General features: G+C 38.5%; 1 protein-coding gene across 2 annotated transcripts; it reads left to right on the forward strand.

The window, feature by feature from the left end:
• The first annotated feature begins 85 nt into the window (after positions 1–85).
• VPS36 (vacuolar protein sorting 36 homolog) lies at positions 86–19,772 on the forward strand. Of its 2 annotated transcripts, XM_052786202.1 has the most exons (14): positions 88–254; positions 1,404–1,472; positions 4,975–5,045; positions 6,347–6,461; positions 7,215–7,304; positions 8,683–8,769; positions 12,058–12,090; positions 12,202–12,279; positions 12,692–12,826; positions 13,772–13,837; positions 14,390–14,454; positions 14,919–15,003; positions 17,466–17,542; positions 17,626–19,772. In XM_052786202.1, the coding sequence occupies exons 1-14, from the start codon at positions 159–161 to the stop codon at positions 17,717–17,719; spliced, it is 1,161 nt and encodes a 386-aa protein (XP_052642162.1). In that variant the 5' UTR covers positions 88–158; the 3' UTR covers positions 17,720–19,772. The 2 variants fall into 2 exon arrangements, with proteins under 2 accessions (XP_052642163.1, XP_052642162.1); XM_052786203.1 differs by lacking the exon at positions 12,058–12,090 and having other exon boundaries at positions 86–254.
• The last annotated feature ends 623 nt before the right edge of the window (positions 19,773–20,395 follow it).

Here is a 20,395-nt window from a genome sequence, read left to right on the forward strand (position 1 = left end):
GCCGTTAGGGGGCGCGGAGTGGCCGGGGATGGGCCCGCCTCGCCCGGCGGCGGTGGCGGCGGGCGGGGAGCGGCGGCCGCGGCCTGGTCCGGCGGCGGCAGCAGCAGCAGCAGCAGCAGCAGTGAGGCAGGGGAAGGGGAAGGGCCTGCGCGCCCGCCATGGACAGGTTCGCGTGGACCAGCGGGTTGCTGGAGCTGGGGGAGACGCTGGTGGTCCAGCAGCGCGGCGTGCGCCTCTGCGACGGGGAGGAGAAGGTGACGGGAGCAGCCCTGCGCGGGGCCTGGCGGCGCGGCCGGGGGAAGGGCCACGGCAGCGGGCCGCGGCCGAGGAGGGAGGCAGGGGACGTGACCGTGGGGTGGTATCGGGCGGAGGCGGGCGGGAGACGAGGGGCGTGAAGGGGCCTGGGCTGCGGGCGGGGCAGGGGAGGGCGAGTCCGTTTTTCTCCAGGGCCTGGCGGGGTTTGGCTGTGTGGGAAGGTGGTCAGGGAGGAGATCCGGGCGTTGTGGGACCGAGAAAGGCCTCGGACGGTGTGTGCCCCGGGGAGGGAGGGAGAGCGGGCTCCCCATGGGACCTGTGTCACTGTCGGTAGCTCGGCGCCGGCGGCTCGGGGGCTCAGCGCTCGCCCGGCCACCGGTCTGTGCTCTGGGGCTCCGGTGTCCTGCACGGGCAGGGCTCGCCGCTCACACCTCGGCCCCCCCGGTGGCTGTAAGATGCTCTTCCACGGCTCCAGCCGTCGGGGGCGCGCTCCTGCCCTCCGCCCTTACCGGCGCCTGCGCGCTCCGCCGCACTCGCCCTTCGTCTCGCCGTTTTTCCGCACCTCGGTGTTTGCACGCCCTCGTAAAAAGCCGTGAAAACGCGCCTCAAGTTTTGCACGTAGGAAGCAGTTCGCTAACGCAGGCTTTCCCCGTGCTGATGGCTGCCCGATCAATAAAGAACTTTGCAACAGTAAAACGGATAGAGGCGATGCTCCTGTGTGGTAGGGCGGAAGATTTCAGACTGCGCGTAGCGGCTTAGTAGGGTCGCTTTGCTTTTTGGCGTAACTTTTTTTTTGTCAGCAGATAGCGTTCCAAAACCAATAGCCCCGTTTAAAATATGATATTTAAGAATGTTTGTGTATCTTGCACAGCATATGGAGGGAGGATCCTTCAGGATTTCCTGGGGGAAAGTTTATGCAGTTGAAAAGGGAAGTTTGTGTATATCCATCTAATCCTTTTATACCAATTTTCTCCATTGTTTCCTAAACTTCATTTATTGTGTTTACTGAAAAAAAGACAGTGTTCTCAAAACACTGGCGTGTTGAGTCTGATTGCTGTATTGTGGTAATGTGTAACATTTCCAAGATCAGTATTTATGCAACTCACTGGTTAAATTTGCTGTTCATCTGTTTTATTTTTCCTGTTTAGGTGAAATTTGATAGTGGAGTATTACTGCTTAGCACACACAGACTAATCTGGAGGGATCAGAAGAATCATGTAAGTCCCACTTCGGTCTCTTTTATGTCATTCAGTTGCAAATTCCATAATAAACAACAGGTAGCTTGCAATGAAAAGACTGCACATGGAGAGGAGATTCTTCTTTCTTTTCTGTGTGTTTTGTTTTACAAGTATAGTCCATTTTTTGCCTCACAGTGGGAAGAAAATTATGTGCAGGAATGTTCTTTCACCCAATTCTGCTTTAATAAAATAATCATGCAGAGATGAGGAGGGATGGGAACAAATCATGTAAATTTTCCTTTTCTATGGCACAAAAATAGAGGATAAAAGAGTCTGGTGTCATGCACTAAACAAAAATTGGTTTTGAGACTGAAGTTGAATGTGATAGGCAAATCATAATGTGAACTCCTCTGCCATGCTCCTTGTCTGGCAAGACCTTTTCTTCCTCATTGTTTTCAAGTCTGAGTTTCCTTGTCTTCTGCTCATACCATATAGTCCCAGACCAAGGTTTGATAATAGGATGTGTTTGGTGGCAGTATTATTTTGTACGGATCTTACCCTCCCAACTGCCTGTATCTGTGCTGAACTGTCCCTTCAATAAGCCGGAACATTTTTCTGTATTGCTATGGAGAATTGACTTGAAGGTTAAGCGGCAGTGTCAGAACAACAGTGTAGTAATACTGCTGTGGAACACTTCGTATCATCAAGCCACAGCCTGAGACAGCAGGCTAGAAATGGGTGAGGAAGGCTACAGACGCAAACAAAGCTCTTAAGCATGGACTGTGACAACATGCACCACTGTATAGCTGCAGTTGAAGAAATCTGCCTCAGAACCAGGTTGGATTATGCTTGTTTTGGACAAAATCTTTTAGAAATTTAGCCCTGGAAGCCAGAGTTTAGAGCATGTTCAGATGACAACTTTTCAAAGATGAATTATATTCCACTGGATGAGTTTTGCGCAAGGATAGCTGAAGCACCTCTTGCACCCAAAGGCCGTTCTCTAACAAATGTCACGTCCTTGCTGCAAAGCAGGGAGCTACTAAGAGCCTTCTGAAGGTAGGGTCACCAAGGATGTTCTTAATTTGGCAAAGCAGTATATTTTTTCTCTAGGGATTGTGTGTGGGAACAGCAGAACCATTTTTAGCACAAATTTTTGAAAATGTTTTGAGAGCTGGTTCCCAGCGTGGGGCTACTTGTAAACAAGTCAGGGGTTGATTGCCCAGACCATGAGCTATTCTGTATAAATTAACCTTTTTTTGGCACAGTCAGCATGAGATAAATTATCTGTGCTAAACTGTCTGTGTTAATCACTTCTTATTTCTTCATCAGCATCTCCTTTTGAGAGGTGGGCATGTACTGCACATGCACTGCTTCTAATCTTCTCACTTGGACTTTTTGCTTGCTTGGAGTAACATTAAGCATTATGGCTTCAGCAAGTCTTAACAGCTGTCCATATCCCTATTCTCTCCTTCCCAACTAAGGGATGACATTTGTCTCTTTTCCCCAACTTCTCCCCCTGCTCCTAGGCCACATGGTTTCTTGTACTCTTCCAAGATCATTCAATTTGCTAAATCAGCAGAGAAGAACCTTGGAGAATAAGAAAAATAATTTTATTTTAACAAATTAATTTAATTCGGCAAAGATTCTGGCAAGTTCCAGGCTTGATTAGCAGAAGGGACAGAAACATGTGGCCAGGAGATTAGCAAAAATTATGCAGTTCTCATCAGGGGGATATAAATATAAATGACTTTGTTAGTGTGGTGAATAAAGCTGATTCTTTTTCAAGCTCTTAGGACTGAAACATGGGGAGCACAGTGCCCTTTTATCTTCATGGTGAGTTCTTGGCTAAGCTCAGCTGTGATACAACACCAGCCTTAGAAATTTTAGCTAGGTTACCTAGAATAAACTTGTAGAGAGGGTCGCCTTTTATTTCGCCAGCAAACTTTAGCATTAAATGGGGCGTTTGTCGTTAGGTTAACATAGCACACCTTTTTATAGAAATGGACAGGTGTGTTTTATAGCTGCTGTTGTTACATACCATCTACATTTGAGCAGTATAGAAAATACAATGATTTCCAAAGGAAAAAAATATGTAACTTTTAAGTTTGTTACGTAGCTAGGTTTGTACAACATTTAAAATCATAAAATCATGCATAATGTGAGCACGAGACATTAGAAAAAAATACCCAAATAAACTCACAGCATTTTTCACACATCTCTCCTTTTGTATCCCTTCCTCTTGCTTCGGTCACCAGGAAGGGGGGTGATTCTAAGTCCTTGTGTTTACAATAAGTTTGTAACTTTGTAGCTGTGAACTAAATTAATCAATCATTTTGACAGTGTACATACTATATATAGATGGACTCTTTTGTCATTTTCAAAAACTTTCTTTAACAGAAGTATCATTTTGCCTATATTTAGTGTCCAGAGCTATGTGGGTGTTCTACAAACAGTAGCAGTTCTACATAATGGCTGTAGAATCCGGAGCCGTAGAAGAATCTAGATAGCTTGTATTAAGAGTTTTTACAACAGGAAGTACAAACCATGTTTTTCCCAATGAGAGATTTACTCATTAGTCAGAGTTCCTGCATGTGTACTTCTCTAATCTCCAATTTAATGAGTATTTAATTATTCTATGCGAAGAGGAACAATTTTGGTAGTAGGGATTGAGAGGGCCCCGTAGCAGTGTTCATTGTAACCTGGTCTTAGGCACACCCTCATGGCAAATGGAAGACAGGTTCAAAGAGGGAATGCAACCTGTGTTGCCTGTATTGTGGGTGACTGGGTCACTCACTAAGCTATTGCGCAGAAGACGATGTTCACCAAAGGATATTCACCAAAACAAGACCAGGCACCTAATTAGTTGCTTTGAATTGCTCCCTTGAGCAATTTCTGTTTCAAATGCATACAGAGTTTAGCCTGGGTAGGTTAGTCTCCCACAGATGGATACACTGTTGTCTCTTGTTCTGCTTTGTTTTGTCTAAAGCACAGTCCAATAAATGTGTGTTGAGATGCATCAACTGCTGGATTAAGTCCTTGGGTGTGGGATAGACGGAGAAATTCCTGTTCCACTCAGAGGACAGTCTAGTTTTTTAGACGTTCAACACTTAAAATGCTCATGCTTTTGCATATTGTTTTAGCTCCTAAAGTAACATCAGTGCAAAAATGTTAAGAAAACAATGAGCATTGTGCACCTACAGGGATAAGCTGCAGTAGTGTGGAGATTTTGTTTAAATTTTGAACTTAGATACTAAAGATCTGTTAAATTCCTGAGTCGTCCTATGAATCTAGCTTGAGGTGTCTCAAGTTGACACGTTGACACTTAAGTTTGTTTTTTTGATTAACTAGAACTCAGTTTCAACTTTGTATTGTCTTTAATAGATTATTTCTATTGTTACCATTATATTTCATATGGAGTGCCTCAGGCAGCGCCTGTAGAAATCTGTACTGTTTATGAAATGGGGAGAGAGAACGCGTGTTTAGAGAATGAATAGTCAGGATATGGCTTTAATTTCACTTGTGTTTGCGTTGATTATTCCAGGAGTGCTGCATTGCTATACCTCTGTCTCAGATTGTCTTTATTGAAGAGCAAGCAGCTGGGATAGGAAAAAGGTAAGGTGATAGTCATTGTCTTTTTTCAGATGGATAGTTTGCACTTGCATGTTACGTGAGGTACCCAAGATTATATATTAATCCATGGTAGGTTCCATTTGCAGTCTAAGTTTCCAGATTGACAGCCACAAGGACCTGCCTTCCTCACTTGAGGTTAAATGTGTAAGGGAGTCGTGACAAAGCAGCGTTTGATGTGATTTGTTAAATAACTGTCGTGTAATCGCCAAACAAGTATGTGTTCTAGCTTGCCATTTTCATTTGAGTCGTCATAAATGACAACAGTGATTTTGCTGGATCTAAATTTGAAAGCTAATTTTAGTCTTCTGTGCCACAGAACTGGTTGGGGATAGAAACTCTGCCAGATCCCATGTTATATAACTTTTCATGACCATATGATTCATTTCAAGCATGGAAATGCTAGTGATGGTTAGAAGGAACTTCGGTGTTTCCACTCATTTGAGAAACTAATTCAGTATGGTATGTGTATAAAGAAGTTTCACAAGAAAAAGAGAAAAAAAAAATGTAGTTGACATCTGCTTGCAGCTTACAGTCAGATGGGTAAGGTAATACGCTGGGGGTGTCCAGAAGAAATCAGGTAATTCACTAATGCTGGAGAAGTCAAGTAAATAAAGACCCATGAAAAAAGTATCAGTAAAATGAAATGGGAATGGCAGACTTGCAGTCATGCTGTGATAGCAGTCTGTTATGTTCCTAAAATAATGCTATCTCAAGGTTTGTTTTGGTGGTAGTTGTCATTTTAGATTGTTATTTCCATGCATGTTACCTTTGAATGTTGGTTTTGGACAAATTCACATACAGTGTTCGCAAGTGACATATACAAGTGGGACAGATGAAACATAATATTGAGACCTTTTGTTTTCCTGTGACAAAGATAGTGTATTTTGGCAGTAGTTATTGCAAGTCAAAAGCCAAATCAAATGACTACTTGATGATTAGTTTTTATCTTAACTAAAAGATTTTTCAGAAATTATTGCTTGAAATGTTAAAATTTATTATGTTTATTTTGTAAGAATTGATGGTACATTTTAAATTTTGAGATGTTGCAGTTTTAAAGGTTATAGTAGTTTCTATGCAAGATCTACTATATTATTGAATATTGAGTCAAAATACTTAAATGTTGATCGACAAGCATAAAGCATTATTTGCTGTACTTTAGCTCTTATGTTGGATAAAGTTAATAGAGGTTTTGATTAAATGGTTAACTCTGATTGTAGAAATATTTTTTTTTTATATATATATTATAGAAAGTTGCCTCTTCTTTTCTTTTAACTTTTTCTTAGTGCCAGAATAGTAGTTCATCTTCATCCTGCTTCTTCAAACAAAGAGCCTGGTCCCTTCCATAGCAGCAAATATTCCTACATCAAACTTTCTTTCAAAGAACATGGACAGATTGAGGTAAGTTTTGTACCATGCAAGCCCAGCACGTCAGATCTTTGGACATGCTTTTCTCCTCTTGCTGTGTTAGTGATAATTTTCCATGATCTTCCCATGTTTACTTTTGAGGTGGAGCTTTTTCAATACATCCTTTTTGAAGACAAACACTATGAGCCTTCAGGGTTCTATACTTCGGTTAAATAATGCAAATACAGTTCCAAAAATGTCAAGAGGCATTATTAGGCTTTGTCCTTATTTTAGGAGTTTTAATATAATCTTATGCTTCCTTTTTCAGTCTTTTAAATTGAACATGGGATTTTCCAAAATGACATCTCTGAAATCTGTTAAATGTTTAACAGAGTAAAAGATGTTTCTTTGTAGCTAACCCTCTACTGAAGAGGAATCAAGCAACTTATTCTATGATTCTATGAACTTTCCTTCCTTTTAAAAGCATGCCTTTGAGCAAACCGCGACATTTTTAACTTTAGCTTGGTTTAGAACAGATATTTTGAATATCTGAAAAAAATACTTTAGAATAGAAGTACTCATGCGAGTTTAACTAGTAACTACATGGCTCCTCCTCTAATGTGTATATTTTTGAAGATTGGACATGCAGAATTCCCAGATAATGAATGTTGTACTGTGGATGTGTAGGTGTTACCATGCTTTGTCTTGCAGTGAAGTTTATTTCATCTGCCACCAAGATGCTAAAAATACCCAGAGGTACTCTGCACAGTTTATGAAACATCTGTTGTCACTCTTTAATGTTTGTAGTTCTATAGACGGTTATCAGAAGAAATGACACAAAGGAGATGGGAGAACATGCCTGCTGGTCAGACCATTCAAGTTAACAAGGATCCACGGGTACGTGCAGAGCTTCTGAGCAGAAACTGCATGTAATCTCTTGTTTCCACTTCTTGCTGCCCCCATATACTTCATCTGGCATGCCTCTCTAACCAACACCCTGGGCACATGTGGGAATTCAGCTTTACTTTGCCAGTTTCTTCACTGGCATGAAATAGTTTCTCCTTTGCAGTTTTCACCTGATACAGAACACTGTGGCCTCTCTTCCTTGAGTGTGTTTAGACTTGAATAGTTGATAACGAGGTCCATTTTTTAATGTAGTCAGACACACACACACATAATTATGCAAATATTTTATATATATATTTGCATATAATTTTATTCAGCATGACAGATCTAATGAAGCTGAAAGATTTTTGGTCTTAATTGTGATTTCTGTTTTATTTTTTGTGGCTGGAAGTCAAATATATAACATGTAACTTTTATATAACTCTGGAAACTATGTATGTTTGATTTAAAGGTATGTTCTAAATGGACAGTTGTTATGGAGAATCTCTTTGTCATGTGTTAGATTGCCTTTATCCGTCTGCATACTTTGAGGTTATAAACTCTGATAAACATGCAGATGTTGTTTCTGTATATGAATATGTTGGATATATGAATATATTGAACATACAGTACTATGTGAATGAAATAGGATGATTTAAAGATTGTTCAACATCAGATCACATATGTCCTCCTTTGTAAATGTAGTACCTATAAACATAGCTGTGTTTGGACTAATGGGGAAGCCTGCACCCTGCGTCAAGAATCACTTAATGAAAATGCCTTTCCTCCTGTTCTTATTCTTAAGTCATAGCAAATCACTAACACCAGTGCTAAGCTTTGCAGTCAGAGGTTTGAGGGCTGGCACCGCTGCCGCTTAGGTACTAGCCTTTCTGAAACACCTTTGGCGTCAAATGAAAGGTTCACCATCACCTCCATTCTGATACTACAGCAAGGTAAATTAGACTACACTCTAGCTTGTGTTTCTGTGGCTATGTTTCTTCAGGCTAGATTTCTTGAGGTGATCATGCTTAGATACAGTCACGCATTTCCACAGCTCTAGTATAGATGTTCACACAGACTTGGGAGGCTTTAATTGAGATGAGCTGGAATGCTCAGTCTGGATCAGGCTATTAAGCAGCTTCATTTTAATAGCTTCAGTATAATTTATTATCTGTCTACTACAGCAAATTCATGCATGCTTTACACTTACTGTTTATTTTTTTACACTGGTTTAAAAAATACTTTCAAGAAGTATATGAAATACTGTATGCATGATATCAGCTCTTTGGGGGAACGTTTCTTGTCTTCTAATGTAAGGTTTTTCACAGTGAGGCGGATGAGAAAACTTAGCATTTCCTATTTTGATTCCTTTCATTATTTTCTTTTGCAGGCAGGAAGAATAAGGGCTGTAGGAATTGTAGGGATCGAAAGGAAATTAGAGGAAAAAAGAAAAGAGACTGACAAAAACATTTCCGAGGTAAATACTACTGAAGTTTCAAGGTCAACCACCTGTCTGAGCCATTTACATTCATTCACACTTTCTTTTAAGGGGCAGCTGTGACTATTTATTGGTTTTGTTGAGAAATCTGAATTTATTAAGAGTATATAATTTACAGTTATTTACTTTGTTTAACTGGCTTTTCAATATATGTACAGGTACTTCATTTAAACAGTTATTTTCAAGAAGACTTGTTTGAAACTAATGGTGTGTATTTATAAAATTAATTTGGGTAGAATTAGAAATCTGAGTTCAGTGACTTTTCATCAGGGGAAGCAGAACACAAAGGCATCTGCAGAAAGAGACTATTACAAGTTTGGGGTTTTTTTCCTTTGTTTTACAGCTAATTTTGGTTTCAGTTGAAAATTTTATATTAAGAAGAATACGCTGATCCAAGTGTCTGCACATAACTGTGGTGAAGTTAGGTATTCATCTTATAAATATTCAGTTCTTAAATGTTAGATTTAGGCTTATAAGTACAGTAAAATGTTCTGCAGTCCAGGCATTGGCAAGATGTTACAAGTATCTTTGCGAAATACCTGGGATAGATGGAGACCATCCTTTTCCCCAGAAACAGCACAATAGTTGAATTCCAGATATCAATACTGATGGACAACAGAGGCAATTAATTTATTCATATATACATGGGAGCAATATTCTCAAAAATAGTCTGATTCTGTCTTGGTAGTAGAGATTAATACAGAAGTACTCATAAACTACAAGCAACAGATTCGTTCTTGTGGCAAAGCTTTATGGGATTCAGTGTGCCACAATAAAAAAGGCATTCACTGCTCTGATACATAGGAAAATTACAGTACCTTTGCAGGCCTCATGCTGATTCAGATACTGGTGGCATTAAACTTTTTCCTTTCTGTTTATGAGGAACGTAATGAATGAAGTTCTGTGTGTAGTTCAAAAGGTATTGTGGTTACATGCGTGTGCGTATATAGTTCAAAAGGTATTGTCTGGTTATTTTTTCCTTTAGTAGCTTTGTCAGAGTAAAAGAAATCCATTTATACGTGTTGTATGAACGGAGGAAAACCATGACTTGTAAAATCCTGCCTTCCTCCAGCTTTAAATGTTATAAATGACTTAATTTAAAAAATGGTGCCCTGGCTTCCAGGAAAAGGCTTCCTGCATCTGCTGTTCACTGCTGATAAGAATCCAGTTCTTTAGCCTTTTGTTTATCTGAGGAAGTTCCTGTTAGGTGTGTGCACATTCCCCTTTGTTTCCAGGCCTGCCCTCGGTGAGTCAGGCAGAGGAGGAGTTAGACACAGCATGCTGTTTATTTAGCTAAATCAAGGGTTCTTTTGATGAGTGATGTTTTCATGCAGGTTATAGAGATTAGAAATAAGCTGGGAAAAGCCTTGTTAGAAAACTTTTTGTTGATATCATATACAAGTGCAGAAGAAGGACTTCGATTTACACTAGAGATTGGGAAAATCTATTGTAAATTACTGAATTTGGCAGACTAGTAAGTAAGAAGAAATATTCCAAAGAGAAGCTTTTGTTCTGATAGTGGTAGATTATTGTTACATGGTGGTATATTTTCTTTTCTCCCCTTGGACCTAGCTTTGTCCCACTTAATTTTGGATACCTAATGTAGGTACCCATGTTACGAGGCTAGACTTCTCCAGTCAGTGGAGAAACACTGGCACCATTAGGAGGGATTCAGATGAAAAGCAAACCCTGTCCATTCCTGGAGGCATCTCTTTCTCTTCTTTGCATGTTGAATCTCAGACCAGTAAGCTTCTAAGTCAGGCACCTAAATGTAGATGGGAACAATTGGGTCTTCCTGCACAAATTCTGCTAAAATGTGTCTTTCTAATGGGGGATTAGTCAGAATAAGCTAGGAATCCCATAGAAGCAATGGCTAGAAGCTGTAGGCAAGATGTATCTCTGGTCATTTGACATACTCTAACCGAACAACCTTCTTTACTTGTGGCTGGAGGGGTTGGGTGCTGCTGTCAGGCAAGCTTTAGCTGAAAAGGTTCAGGAATTTTTCTCATGCTCGGTGTTAAAAAAAGGTCGTTTGAAAAGGTTGACCACCTGGGCATGTTGTCATGTATTTGAGAGAAGCGGGTGAGAAGGCTGAATGTGTGTTGCTGAGGATGGCAGAAATGAGAGTTACTTTTTAATATTGTTGCAAACTCCTTTTTTCTTTTTTACATTAATTTTTTAATGCTAGTTGGTTATCATTACTAAAACTTTTGAATTTCAATATACCTTCAGCTTTTTTTAAAGTATGTTTTATTTAAGCCTAAAAATGCCCTTTGTGGGTTGTTAGAGAATTGTTGTATTTGAGACTGTAGCAGTTTACTAAGGTTAATAGACTTGATATAGTGGTGGTCCTATGATGGATGTCCAGTTTATTACATTTTTTTTTTGTGGAAACAAACTAAAAGGTTTCTTAGCCTAGAAAAAAATTGTTTTGTACAAATAATTTTTTCCCTTGCTCTAGCAGGTATTTTGGTTTTTAGGTCCAACAACTAGAGTTTTCAGAGGATGCTTTTTATCTAGTCTTTATCTTAATTTATTTAAATCTGATAATTTGTCTCATGGATCTTATTTTATTCATTTTTTTAACTATTTTGTTTATTGTGGTAGCAGCACTGTAACTATGTATGCGATACTTAAATGAAGAGATGTTGCCACACATTTTCAGAGGTTTTGTCTCTTCAGTTTAAGCATACATGTGAAAGCGTATACCCTCTTCCGTGCTGATTTGGCATGACTGTTTCTTACTAACTTAGTAACATCTACTGATTAAAGTAAAATTGTCTTGTCAGGAGGAGTACTTCTGTAGCTTTACAGCTGGCTTGCTGCTGCCCAGAAACCATAGATCTCCTTGACTGAGGGTTAACTGTTGGAAGAAAACCTACCATCACCACCAAGAAACCTTCCCCCAGATTTTAGGAGAGCATAATAACCGTGGACAGTTTAATCTTTTCTGGGCCTTAGTATATCATGGTTCCTTCCTGTCATAGGGACTTCATAAATCATATTGAATTACTGTTCAGAAAAGTGTGTGATTGATTCTTTTCTTCGTTCTTTGTTGATTATGGATTGTATAATTTTGATTTTAAGACCTGATATAAAACAGATATATCAACCAATTACATACAATATCTGACATTGTAACATACTAATCTAGAGGGAGAGTAGCTTTGACGAATAGCTTGGATAGGTGGATAAAGGCAGCTCGCTGTATCCATGAAGCTGAATGCTGTAATTATACTGATCTGCAGTGTCTGCTTTTCATTTTAGGCTTTTGAGGATCTTAGCAAACTAATGGAGAAGGTATGGCATATATCAACTTATCCAAGCAGACCAATGCTTGTTTTCTCAGTTTTAAGCATGCTTTTCTCTGTTGAGCTGAAAGGTTATTTATCTATGTGTCTGTCTTGATAGGCTAAGGAAATGGTGGAGTTATCCAAGTCAATAGCTAATAAGATTAAAGAAAAACAAGGTGACATCACTGAGGATGAGGTAAATTAATTTTTTTTTTTAAGTCAACAAAAAATGTTCCTATGCAAAGCAAAAAGCTATCTTCTTAATACATGTAATGTTAATAAAGAACACTTCATGGTTGGTATTTTTTGTGTTCTAATTCTACATAAATTAAAAGTAACTTACTTGTTTAGTGTTAGCTTTTCTTTTGACCCTTTCTTAAAAGCAAAGATTTTACTGCCTTTATGTAAATTTTTGTATTTTTGACCTCTACTGGTCAAAAATAAATTGTATTGAGTCTTGCCTTCTTTTTGTTAGTAATTGACTTTATTGGTAGTAAACTGAATGGAATTATTCACCAAAACTGTCTTATAGTAATAAAATCAAACTTTTAAAAACCAGAATATTCACTAGCTGATGTGCTTTTAAATTTATTTGTGTATTTGTTTAGACTATTAGGTTCAAGTCCTATCTACTGAGTATGGGTATAGCTAATCCAGTTACTAGGGAAACATATGGATCTGGTACGCATTACCACATGCAACTGGCGAAGCAGCTAGCTGGAATACTGCAGACACCATTAGAGGTAAAGTACCTAATTTTGCCCCAGCATTTTCCATGTGTTGCTGAATTTTGATGTACATGTGTTTTGGCTGTAGTGCTGTGCCTTTTTTTAAAGCCTCAGATTTAGCAGCACAGCCTCATATTCAATGTTTATGGAAGGAATATATATCCTCTTTCTGAATAACGAAGTTTAAGTATAAGTAAGAATTTTTCTTTGTAGTAAGGGCATCTCAACTTCTAATTTGCAAAATATCAGTGATATTTAGAAAATTATTCTAGCAGTCTTTCTTCTATTTGAACATCCCTGTATTCGTCCCTTGCTGCAGAATATTACTTTGTTAAAGAAAGAGTGAAACAACGCTGACTTTGAAAACATAAGTAGTCAATCTTTAAACTGCTTAAAAATTACGTTTTCTGCAAATATAGCACAGAGTTATTACGTAGATTACCCCCCCCCTTAGTAATATCTCATATTTTAATTTATCTGAAGCTATGACAGAATTCAGGGTTCTCACCAAAAATTTAGATTTCATGTTGCAACTTCTAAGGCTATGTGTCTACTAAAAAGCATAGATATTACAGTATTTTTGTGAAAGCTATGTGCTACCTACTATGATCAGAATGGAAAACTGAGCGTGTCTGAAAAGTAAAAACAGTAAATTGATTGATAGATTTAATACACTGAAATTCCTTGTTCCTGTGATTTATTCCCTGCTTTAAAATCAAAGTAATTCACAGTCTTTGGATGTAGTATCAGTGTTTCACATTTTAAAATGATTAGAGAAAGGTATAATAGAACAACTTGCCTCTCACGCTAGAAATACGTGGTATTGCCTGGGTAGTTTTTTTCATTAAGGCTCATCGTTTAGCTCCTCTGTTTTGCCTGTTTAATCAGTCAAATGCAAGTTGAGATACTGTGTTTACTAGATTAATGCTATTTCTCTTACCAGTTTTGTGCTTAACACAGGAGCGAGGAGGGATCATGTCACTTACTGAAGTGTACTGTCTGGTAAATCGCGCACGAGGATTAGAGGTGAGAAATTGGTTTTATTGTATATTTTATAAAATGTACTTCAGTGATAAGGTAATTAAAGGAAAAGGGTAAAAATGTTCCCTACCAATTGCTCACTCTACCTGTCTAACAGCATGAAGTGATCAGCCCTTTGTTAAAATTAGGGGGGTTTACCTTTTTCCTTTCTCCTTCCATGTACTGTTTAAGTATCCTCTATAAGTTGTCATAATGTATGGTGCTTTTTATAATACAAAGTAAAAGGGAAATCCATCCTTATCTGGAAAGAAGACTGAAAGGACAGAATAGTAAAGAATGGATAATATTTTATTTTACAAAAGACATCAATTCTTTCTGTAAACAGGGCAAGAAGGATTATTATAGAATACATAGTAAGGGAACAGAAAGGAGCATAAAAGCCAAGAAAATAGACTGCACAATAGAAAGGAAGAAAATTAACAGTATTGTGTAGCCTGGTGTATTTTATAGCTGTAGTTATTAAAACTGTTTGGTTTGGTGTTAGACTGTATACTTGAAATGCAAGCTGTGAATAAATATGTTTTACTATTTTAATAGTTGCTGTCACCAGAAGATTTAGTTAATGCTTGTAAGATGCTGGAGTCACTGAAATTACCACTAAGGTAAGAGCTTTACAGATATATTTATAAAACGTGGCACTGGTAAGTCAGACCGTGGTGCTTGGATAACTTGACATTTACCTGCAGTAGATTTTTTTGCTTTTTTTAAACAAAGTCATCCTTTGCTTAAAGGATGCTGCTGAATGGACCAACATCCACTCTATATTAAAATATGAATTTTTAACCATGGTTCACTTTGCTAGGAAGACAATATGCTTTTCACTTCCAGTGCAGTTTTTTCAGACTAGGAAAAGTGTTTAACTAAGCCCAGACATACGCCCTGCTCGTTTCAGTCTCTTCAGATTTTGAAGATGCTTTTAATGTTAAGTTCATTTTACAGAGCTTTTTTTTCTTTTTTTTTTTTTTTCCTTTTGTAACGTGGTTATAGGTATGGATGCATTAGAAATGCGACCATAGGTGATGTGCACAGGGTTTTTAGTTACTTTGACTCTCTCTTTTGATTTCAGGCTTCGGATATTTGACAGTGGTGTGATGGTGATTGAACTCCAGTCTCATAACGAAGAGGAAATGGTAGCTTCTGCTTTAGAGACAGTAAGAATACTTCATTTCCTTCAGTGTTCTGACCATGCTGGGGAAATTTAAACACATTAGGTATAAAAACTTGAGGTACAGGATTTCCTTTTGAGCTTTTGAAATACAAAATATTCCATTTCCAGATCTTCTGACAGTAATACTTAAATAGCACTTTTCATCTTCAAAGTGCTGTGCAGGCAATAATCTTAGTCATTGCTTTCTCCTTAAGGAATAAATCACTTTTCCATCTCTTCTCAAACTTCATTAACCTTCAACCTTCCTCCAAATCTTTTGCGCTGTAGGATGAAATTCACGGCATATATTAAGAACTTAATTTAACAGAAGTGGACTTCAGACACTGTACTCAATGTGCTTGAAGGTAGTGAAAGTAGCTCAAATGTTCATATAGGCAGTTGTTTGGTTTGGGTTTATTTCATTAAATAGGACACTGTGTGTGTAACATCTTGTACTGAGTTTGATGCTATGAATAGTGCTCAGTTGGAGAGTAGTGCATATAGAATTAAGCTAGCTTCATCAGGAGAAAAAAAATAGTATATATTGCTCAGTGTGGTAAACCTTCATGGTCTTGCTACCTCTGGACTCTTTGAAGTCCTGCTATCCTATTGTTTGATGCGTTTTCCTGTGTCTTTTTCAGTGGGATGTGATTTTTTTGTTTTCATAAAGTTGAGTAAAGGCTGATTCAGTGTATCTGAAGTTAAACATCAAAGTCAAAGAGGACTTTAACTTGGGCAGTCAAGAAAAAGTAGAGCTATCACAGACACCTTCTCACTGGATAGATGAGGTAGACTCTTCAGTGCATTTTGCATGATTGTTACCAAAAAGATTTTTAGATAAGAGAAATGTATGTAGCCGTCTAAAAGATTCCATCCTTAATTATCAAAACTAAAATGCTTAAATCTTTTAGTATATGTTAATCCTTTCAGTTTATTTTCTTATATTTACAGAAAAATACCTAGTCCATTTTAGGTGTTTTTCTGTTTATTTTTGGTTTCTAATTAATTTGTTGCCTTCAGTAAGAGTGCTTATCTCTTTGAAAGGAAAGGAAAAACCTTTTCTTGATAACAAATGAGGTCAACTGCAAAAAGCAACAGATGGTGGATTTATTACTGAAGTGCCTTTTTTCTTTTATTTTCTTAATATGAGACTTTGACTCCATAGAAAAAAGTAAGGGAGAGGCTTTGAATGAGGAAGGCTAGCCCATAAGGGAAAGGGAGGATGAGATCAGACTTGTGGCCAAAAGCACCCCGTACTTAAAGTATAACATACAGTTACATGAAACTTCTGAGTCGAAGTGAAAGGAAGTCACAGGGTTTGGGACGGGAGAGAGATGTAGTTTTGAATGGCTGGTGAAGACAGGAAACAACATGGAAGTCAAAGGAACCCAGTCACCCTTGTTGAAAATAGTGGTTTGGGGAGGAAAGATAACTAATCACCCATATTAGATTGTACAGCTGACTTCCGTAACTCAGATTTGATCACTTAGCTTCATAAAATCTCAAGTTAGGACTAATTTAATCCGAGTTTGTGTAAAAAGACTACTACTGAGAATGACACAGAATAGACCTCTCCCCGCTCAGTTATGTGGGAAGCAGGAAATGGCAACGACATCTGGATTTACAAGTTTGCTTGAATCTGAAGCAATGGAGAAATGGAAGAATTATTAATTTGTAGGGCAGTAAAACATGTTTATCTGGGAAATTCAATGCACTAATAAGTCCAGACTTCACATCTAATATTTTAAGCATCCACGTCTAACCTGTGTGAGGTTTCATTTTAGCATGTATTATCTAGCGTGGTTGAGACTAATGGGGCCAAAGTTTGAGTCCCAAGACTGAACCTATCTTTTGTGTCAACTGAATGTGATGGTGGCTTTTACTGATCCCTCTAGTATGCCATAATATAGGGTGGAGTACTAAGGTGTACAGATTTTTCTATAGGCAGTGGGGATATTTTAAATCCTGTTAAATTCTCCACTTCCATCTGAGATGACTTAAATTTCTAAATCGATGACCTGCCCTGAACAGGTCTTTTATTTCCTCATTTAGGCTTCACCGTTTGCAGAATCACTTAGTATAGTTGGGCTGTGTAAATACTGATTGTGATAGTATACTGCTGTCTGAGCTATTCTAATGTTTCCGCTCATTTTGTCCTAAGGCATCTTTTAAAAAAATCCTAAGGAAAGGGTACCATGTGATTTTTTTTTTTAAACAGATTTAACTCTATTTCTATGTTCCTTTTTCATATTTGGCAATTTTCCCAGGACACAGAAGAGGTATTTTTGAGGGGAAATACTCATAATTATTTGTACTTTTTAAAATGCAAACAAACTAGTTGTCTTCACAAGGGATTTGCTACCAATTTTATCACTTCACAAGGCTAGACCTGATTAAATAGCTGAGAGAACTTCATTGTTCTTTTAATGCCATAGTTTGTTTATTTGTGTGTTTGGTTTTTGACAGGTATCTGAAAAGGGTTCTCTGACAGCTGATGAGTTTGCTAAGTTGGTGGGGATGTCTGTTCTCTTAGCCAAAGAAAGGTAAGTAATAATTGCTGTGTTTAATACCTTCGTTGTCATGTTGTCCTCAAGTAATACAGCATGTCTTCTTTTGCTTTCTCTAGGCTGCTTCTTGCTGAAAAGATGGGCCATCTTTGCAGAGATGATTCAGTGGAAGGCTTGAGATTCTACCCCAATTTATTTCTGACACAAAGCTAATACAGTTTGTGTACAGTTGTTATGTAACAGTTGAACAAGAGAGCAGAGGGCAGAACCCTTCCAACAACTGACTTTAAAATTTTTATTTTGTTAGTCAACTGCAAGAGTGATGAACATTGCAATGCTTTACAGTTCTCAGGTATTTCAAGTGCTGAATCCTCTTAGGTGGAACTGAAAGGAAATAGGAATCACTAAGTCAGAAGCATGTTAATTGTCTCAAGCTGGCTAGCTCATGTTTCAAGTTTTATTTGATGTGCTCTGTAGTTTCTCATTTCAAGAGAAGTCAGATGAAGATTCCACACAAGTGAAAGTGGAGAGGATGTCCCTGTAGTCTGCCATGAGGGTTGGCACCCAGAAGACAGGTTACTGCATACTCCGATTTCACTTTGTTTATATCTAGAGCAACAAAGCAGACAGATGTATCTGTAGCGGTAAGAAAAGTGGCTTTGGTGCGTACTGAGGTATAAGGAACAAACCAGTGTAGAATAACCCCTTCTCCCTGAAGTGAGGAACAGTTTTCTGAGAGAGGATCTTGGGGTTCTTGTACTTTGAGACAGAAAGAACCTGCTGTAGGAGAGGTTAACGTACATTATGTGAATCTAGAAAACATGGTGTTTATTTTGTCATGTCTTATGCTAATATCTCAGATAGAAGCATTGTTAGCACAGACTTCTTTTTCCTTGCTATCTTACTGTCTTATGTTGCGGTTTGAGTGCCCTTTCTCTGTCCTCTCTTTACATAGCAGAGTGTAGTGGCCTCCTGTCACTCTACCAGACTCTGTGCTTTAATGTGCTGCTTTTTTATCATGTACTTCTAATGAAAGATCATTTGTTTGTTTCATCAGCCTATTATCTGTTTTGGAGAGATGGTTCATTTGCTTATATCTCACATGCAAAAATTAATATGCTTTCAATATTGAAGGGAGGAAGACTATCACCCTGTGTTTAATAGTCACGAGGTATCATATTGTTTGGTATTCCTCACCCTGTATTCACACTGAATGCAATTTGATAGTCTCAGTTTTCATAACTCCAGTGGAGTTGTCACATTACTTGAAGATCTGTTGTCATGGTAATAATGGTAAGTGGATGTTTACGATCCATGTCACTTACATTTTTGGCGTTTTGAAGTGACCAGTTTTAACAAATAACAAAATTTATTCAAGGAACGGGCAAGGACAACATATAGGTAACTGCACTGTGGTTGTAATGGCAACACCGACATTACAAAAAAGGAGAGAAAGGCTTTTAAGAGCCTGAAAATATTTTCAGAACTATTTCAGTGTTACCGTAGCTTAGACAAGGGTTAAGAGCCTGCCAATAAGGAGTTCAGTGCTGAGATCCCTACAGTGATGATGCTTTTGGTTTGTAGGATGCTCACTTAGATCCAGGGAATTGTGTCCTCTTATCCTTGTCATGAGCAAACTTTTATGCGGTGCTTTCTTTAGGGCAGTTTTCCTCTATTTCATGAAGGTGCTAAAACTAACATATTTCACACAGCTGAAGGAACCGGTTCCACGCTATTTTTACTGTGTTAGCCATCTAGTCTCATCTCTTCAGGAGCCGTACGGCTTGCTGCTTTTCATCCTCCCCACAACCCACAGAAGAGATCTATGCGAGGTACGCCAAGCGTCGCGCATCTAAGGAGGGACTGAAAAGTGAGAAATTCAGAAGGAAAAAGCTGGTTTGTGACAACTGTTTCTTTTGCCTGATACCCAAACCTGTCAAGGGAGACCCGTGGTTTATGGGCCTGAACCTCTCCCCACGAGGGGGCATGCCTTCTGCAGAAGGAACAAAACCAGAAGGGAAATGCCAAGTGTAAACCACCAGCCTCCGTTGCTCCAACCCTGAGCATTTCATTATCTTAATTAAGCAATAACAATACAGCCTATTTAGAGTGATGGTACCTTCTCAAGCTTTTCTTCCCCAAGATTTTTCCTTGACTTTTTTTTTCCTACAGGGAAGAAATACATTGTTTAGCTGGTTTAGAATGTAAACATACACATGAGAAAATGACTACTAGAAAGTAATAAAAATTAAAAGATTTTCTTAAATAGACTGTTCTCTTGGTTTGGTTTTTTTTTTTCCCTAAATGTTGTGGGCAGCTTTAAAATCTTTACACATCAAAATCCTGTGGTTCTGTAAGGCAGGTTTTAAAGCACATCATATTTTTGCTGTCTCATTTTGTACTTAAAAGAGTACAAGATAGTTTTGATTTAAAATTAAAAGACAGAATTAAATGTAATTAGAATGTCCTGGTTCTGTTGCAGAGTAGCCTGTGACCCATCCCAGCCAGAATCGCAAAACTATAGATGTCTACACAAGCACCAGTTTCATGAGGGAGCCAGTCTGAATCTGAGCCAAGCGTATATCCTGTGCTAGTGTTGGAAAGGCATTTGACACGTTTGAATGTGTTTTCCCAGCTGAAGGACAAGAGAAATCATCTATCTGATACCATACTGAGAGCCAGTTGTCGGGCAGACAAATGGAGTGACACGTGTACAGGTGTATGGTATCACAGTAGTCCATCACACTGTCCTAAACTGTCGTTGCCCGGTCCTGTTTCCATTGGTACTACCAGCAAAAAAACTATTGACTGTATTGCAGCGGGATTATAGGAGAGAGGAAAATACAGGAGTTGCCATTCTCACAGATGATTCTAGTTTAATACAGAAGG

This window comes from Harpia harpyja, chromosome 4 (genome assembly GCF_026419915.1).
Source record: "Harpia harpyja isolate bHarHar1 chromosome 4, bHarHar1 primary haplotype, whole genome shotgun sequence".
NCBI classification, from domain to species: Eukaryota; Metazoa; Chordata; class Aves; order Accipitriformes; family Accipitridae; genus Harpia; species Harpia harpyja.

Bases quoted from the DNA above. Each gene is read 5' to 3' on its own strand.
- VPS36 (XM_052786202.1), top strand. From the start codon at position 159: ATGGACAGGTTCGCGTGGACCAGCGGGTTGCTGGAGCTGGGGGAGACG. The intron at 6,462-7,214 runs GTAAGTTTTGTA...TAATGTTTGTAG, and splicing joins AAGAACATGGACAGATTGAG to TTCTATAGACGGTTATCAGA. The intron at 12,827-13,771 runs GTAAAGTACCTA...TGCTTAACACAG, and splicing joins TACTGCAGACACCATTAGAG to GAGCGAGGAGGGATCATGTC.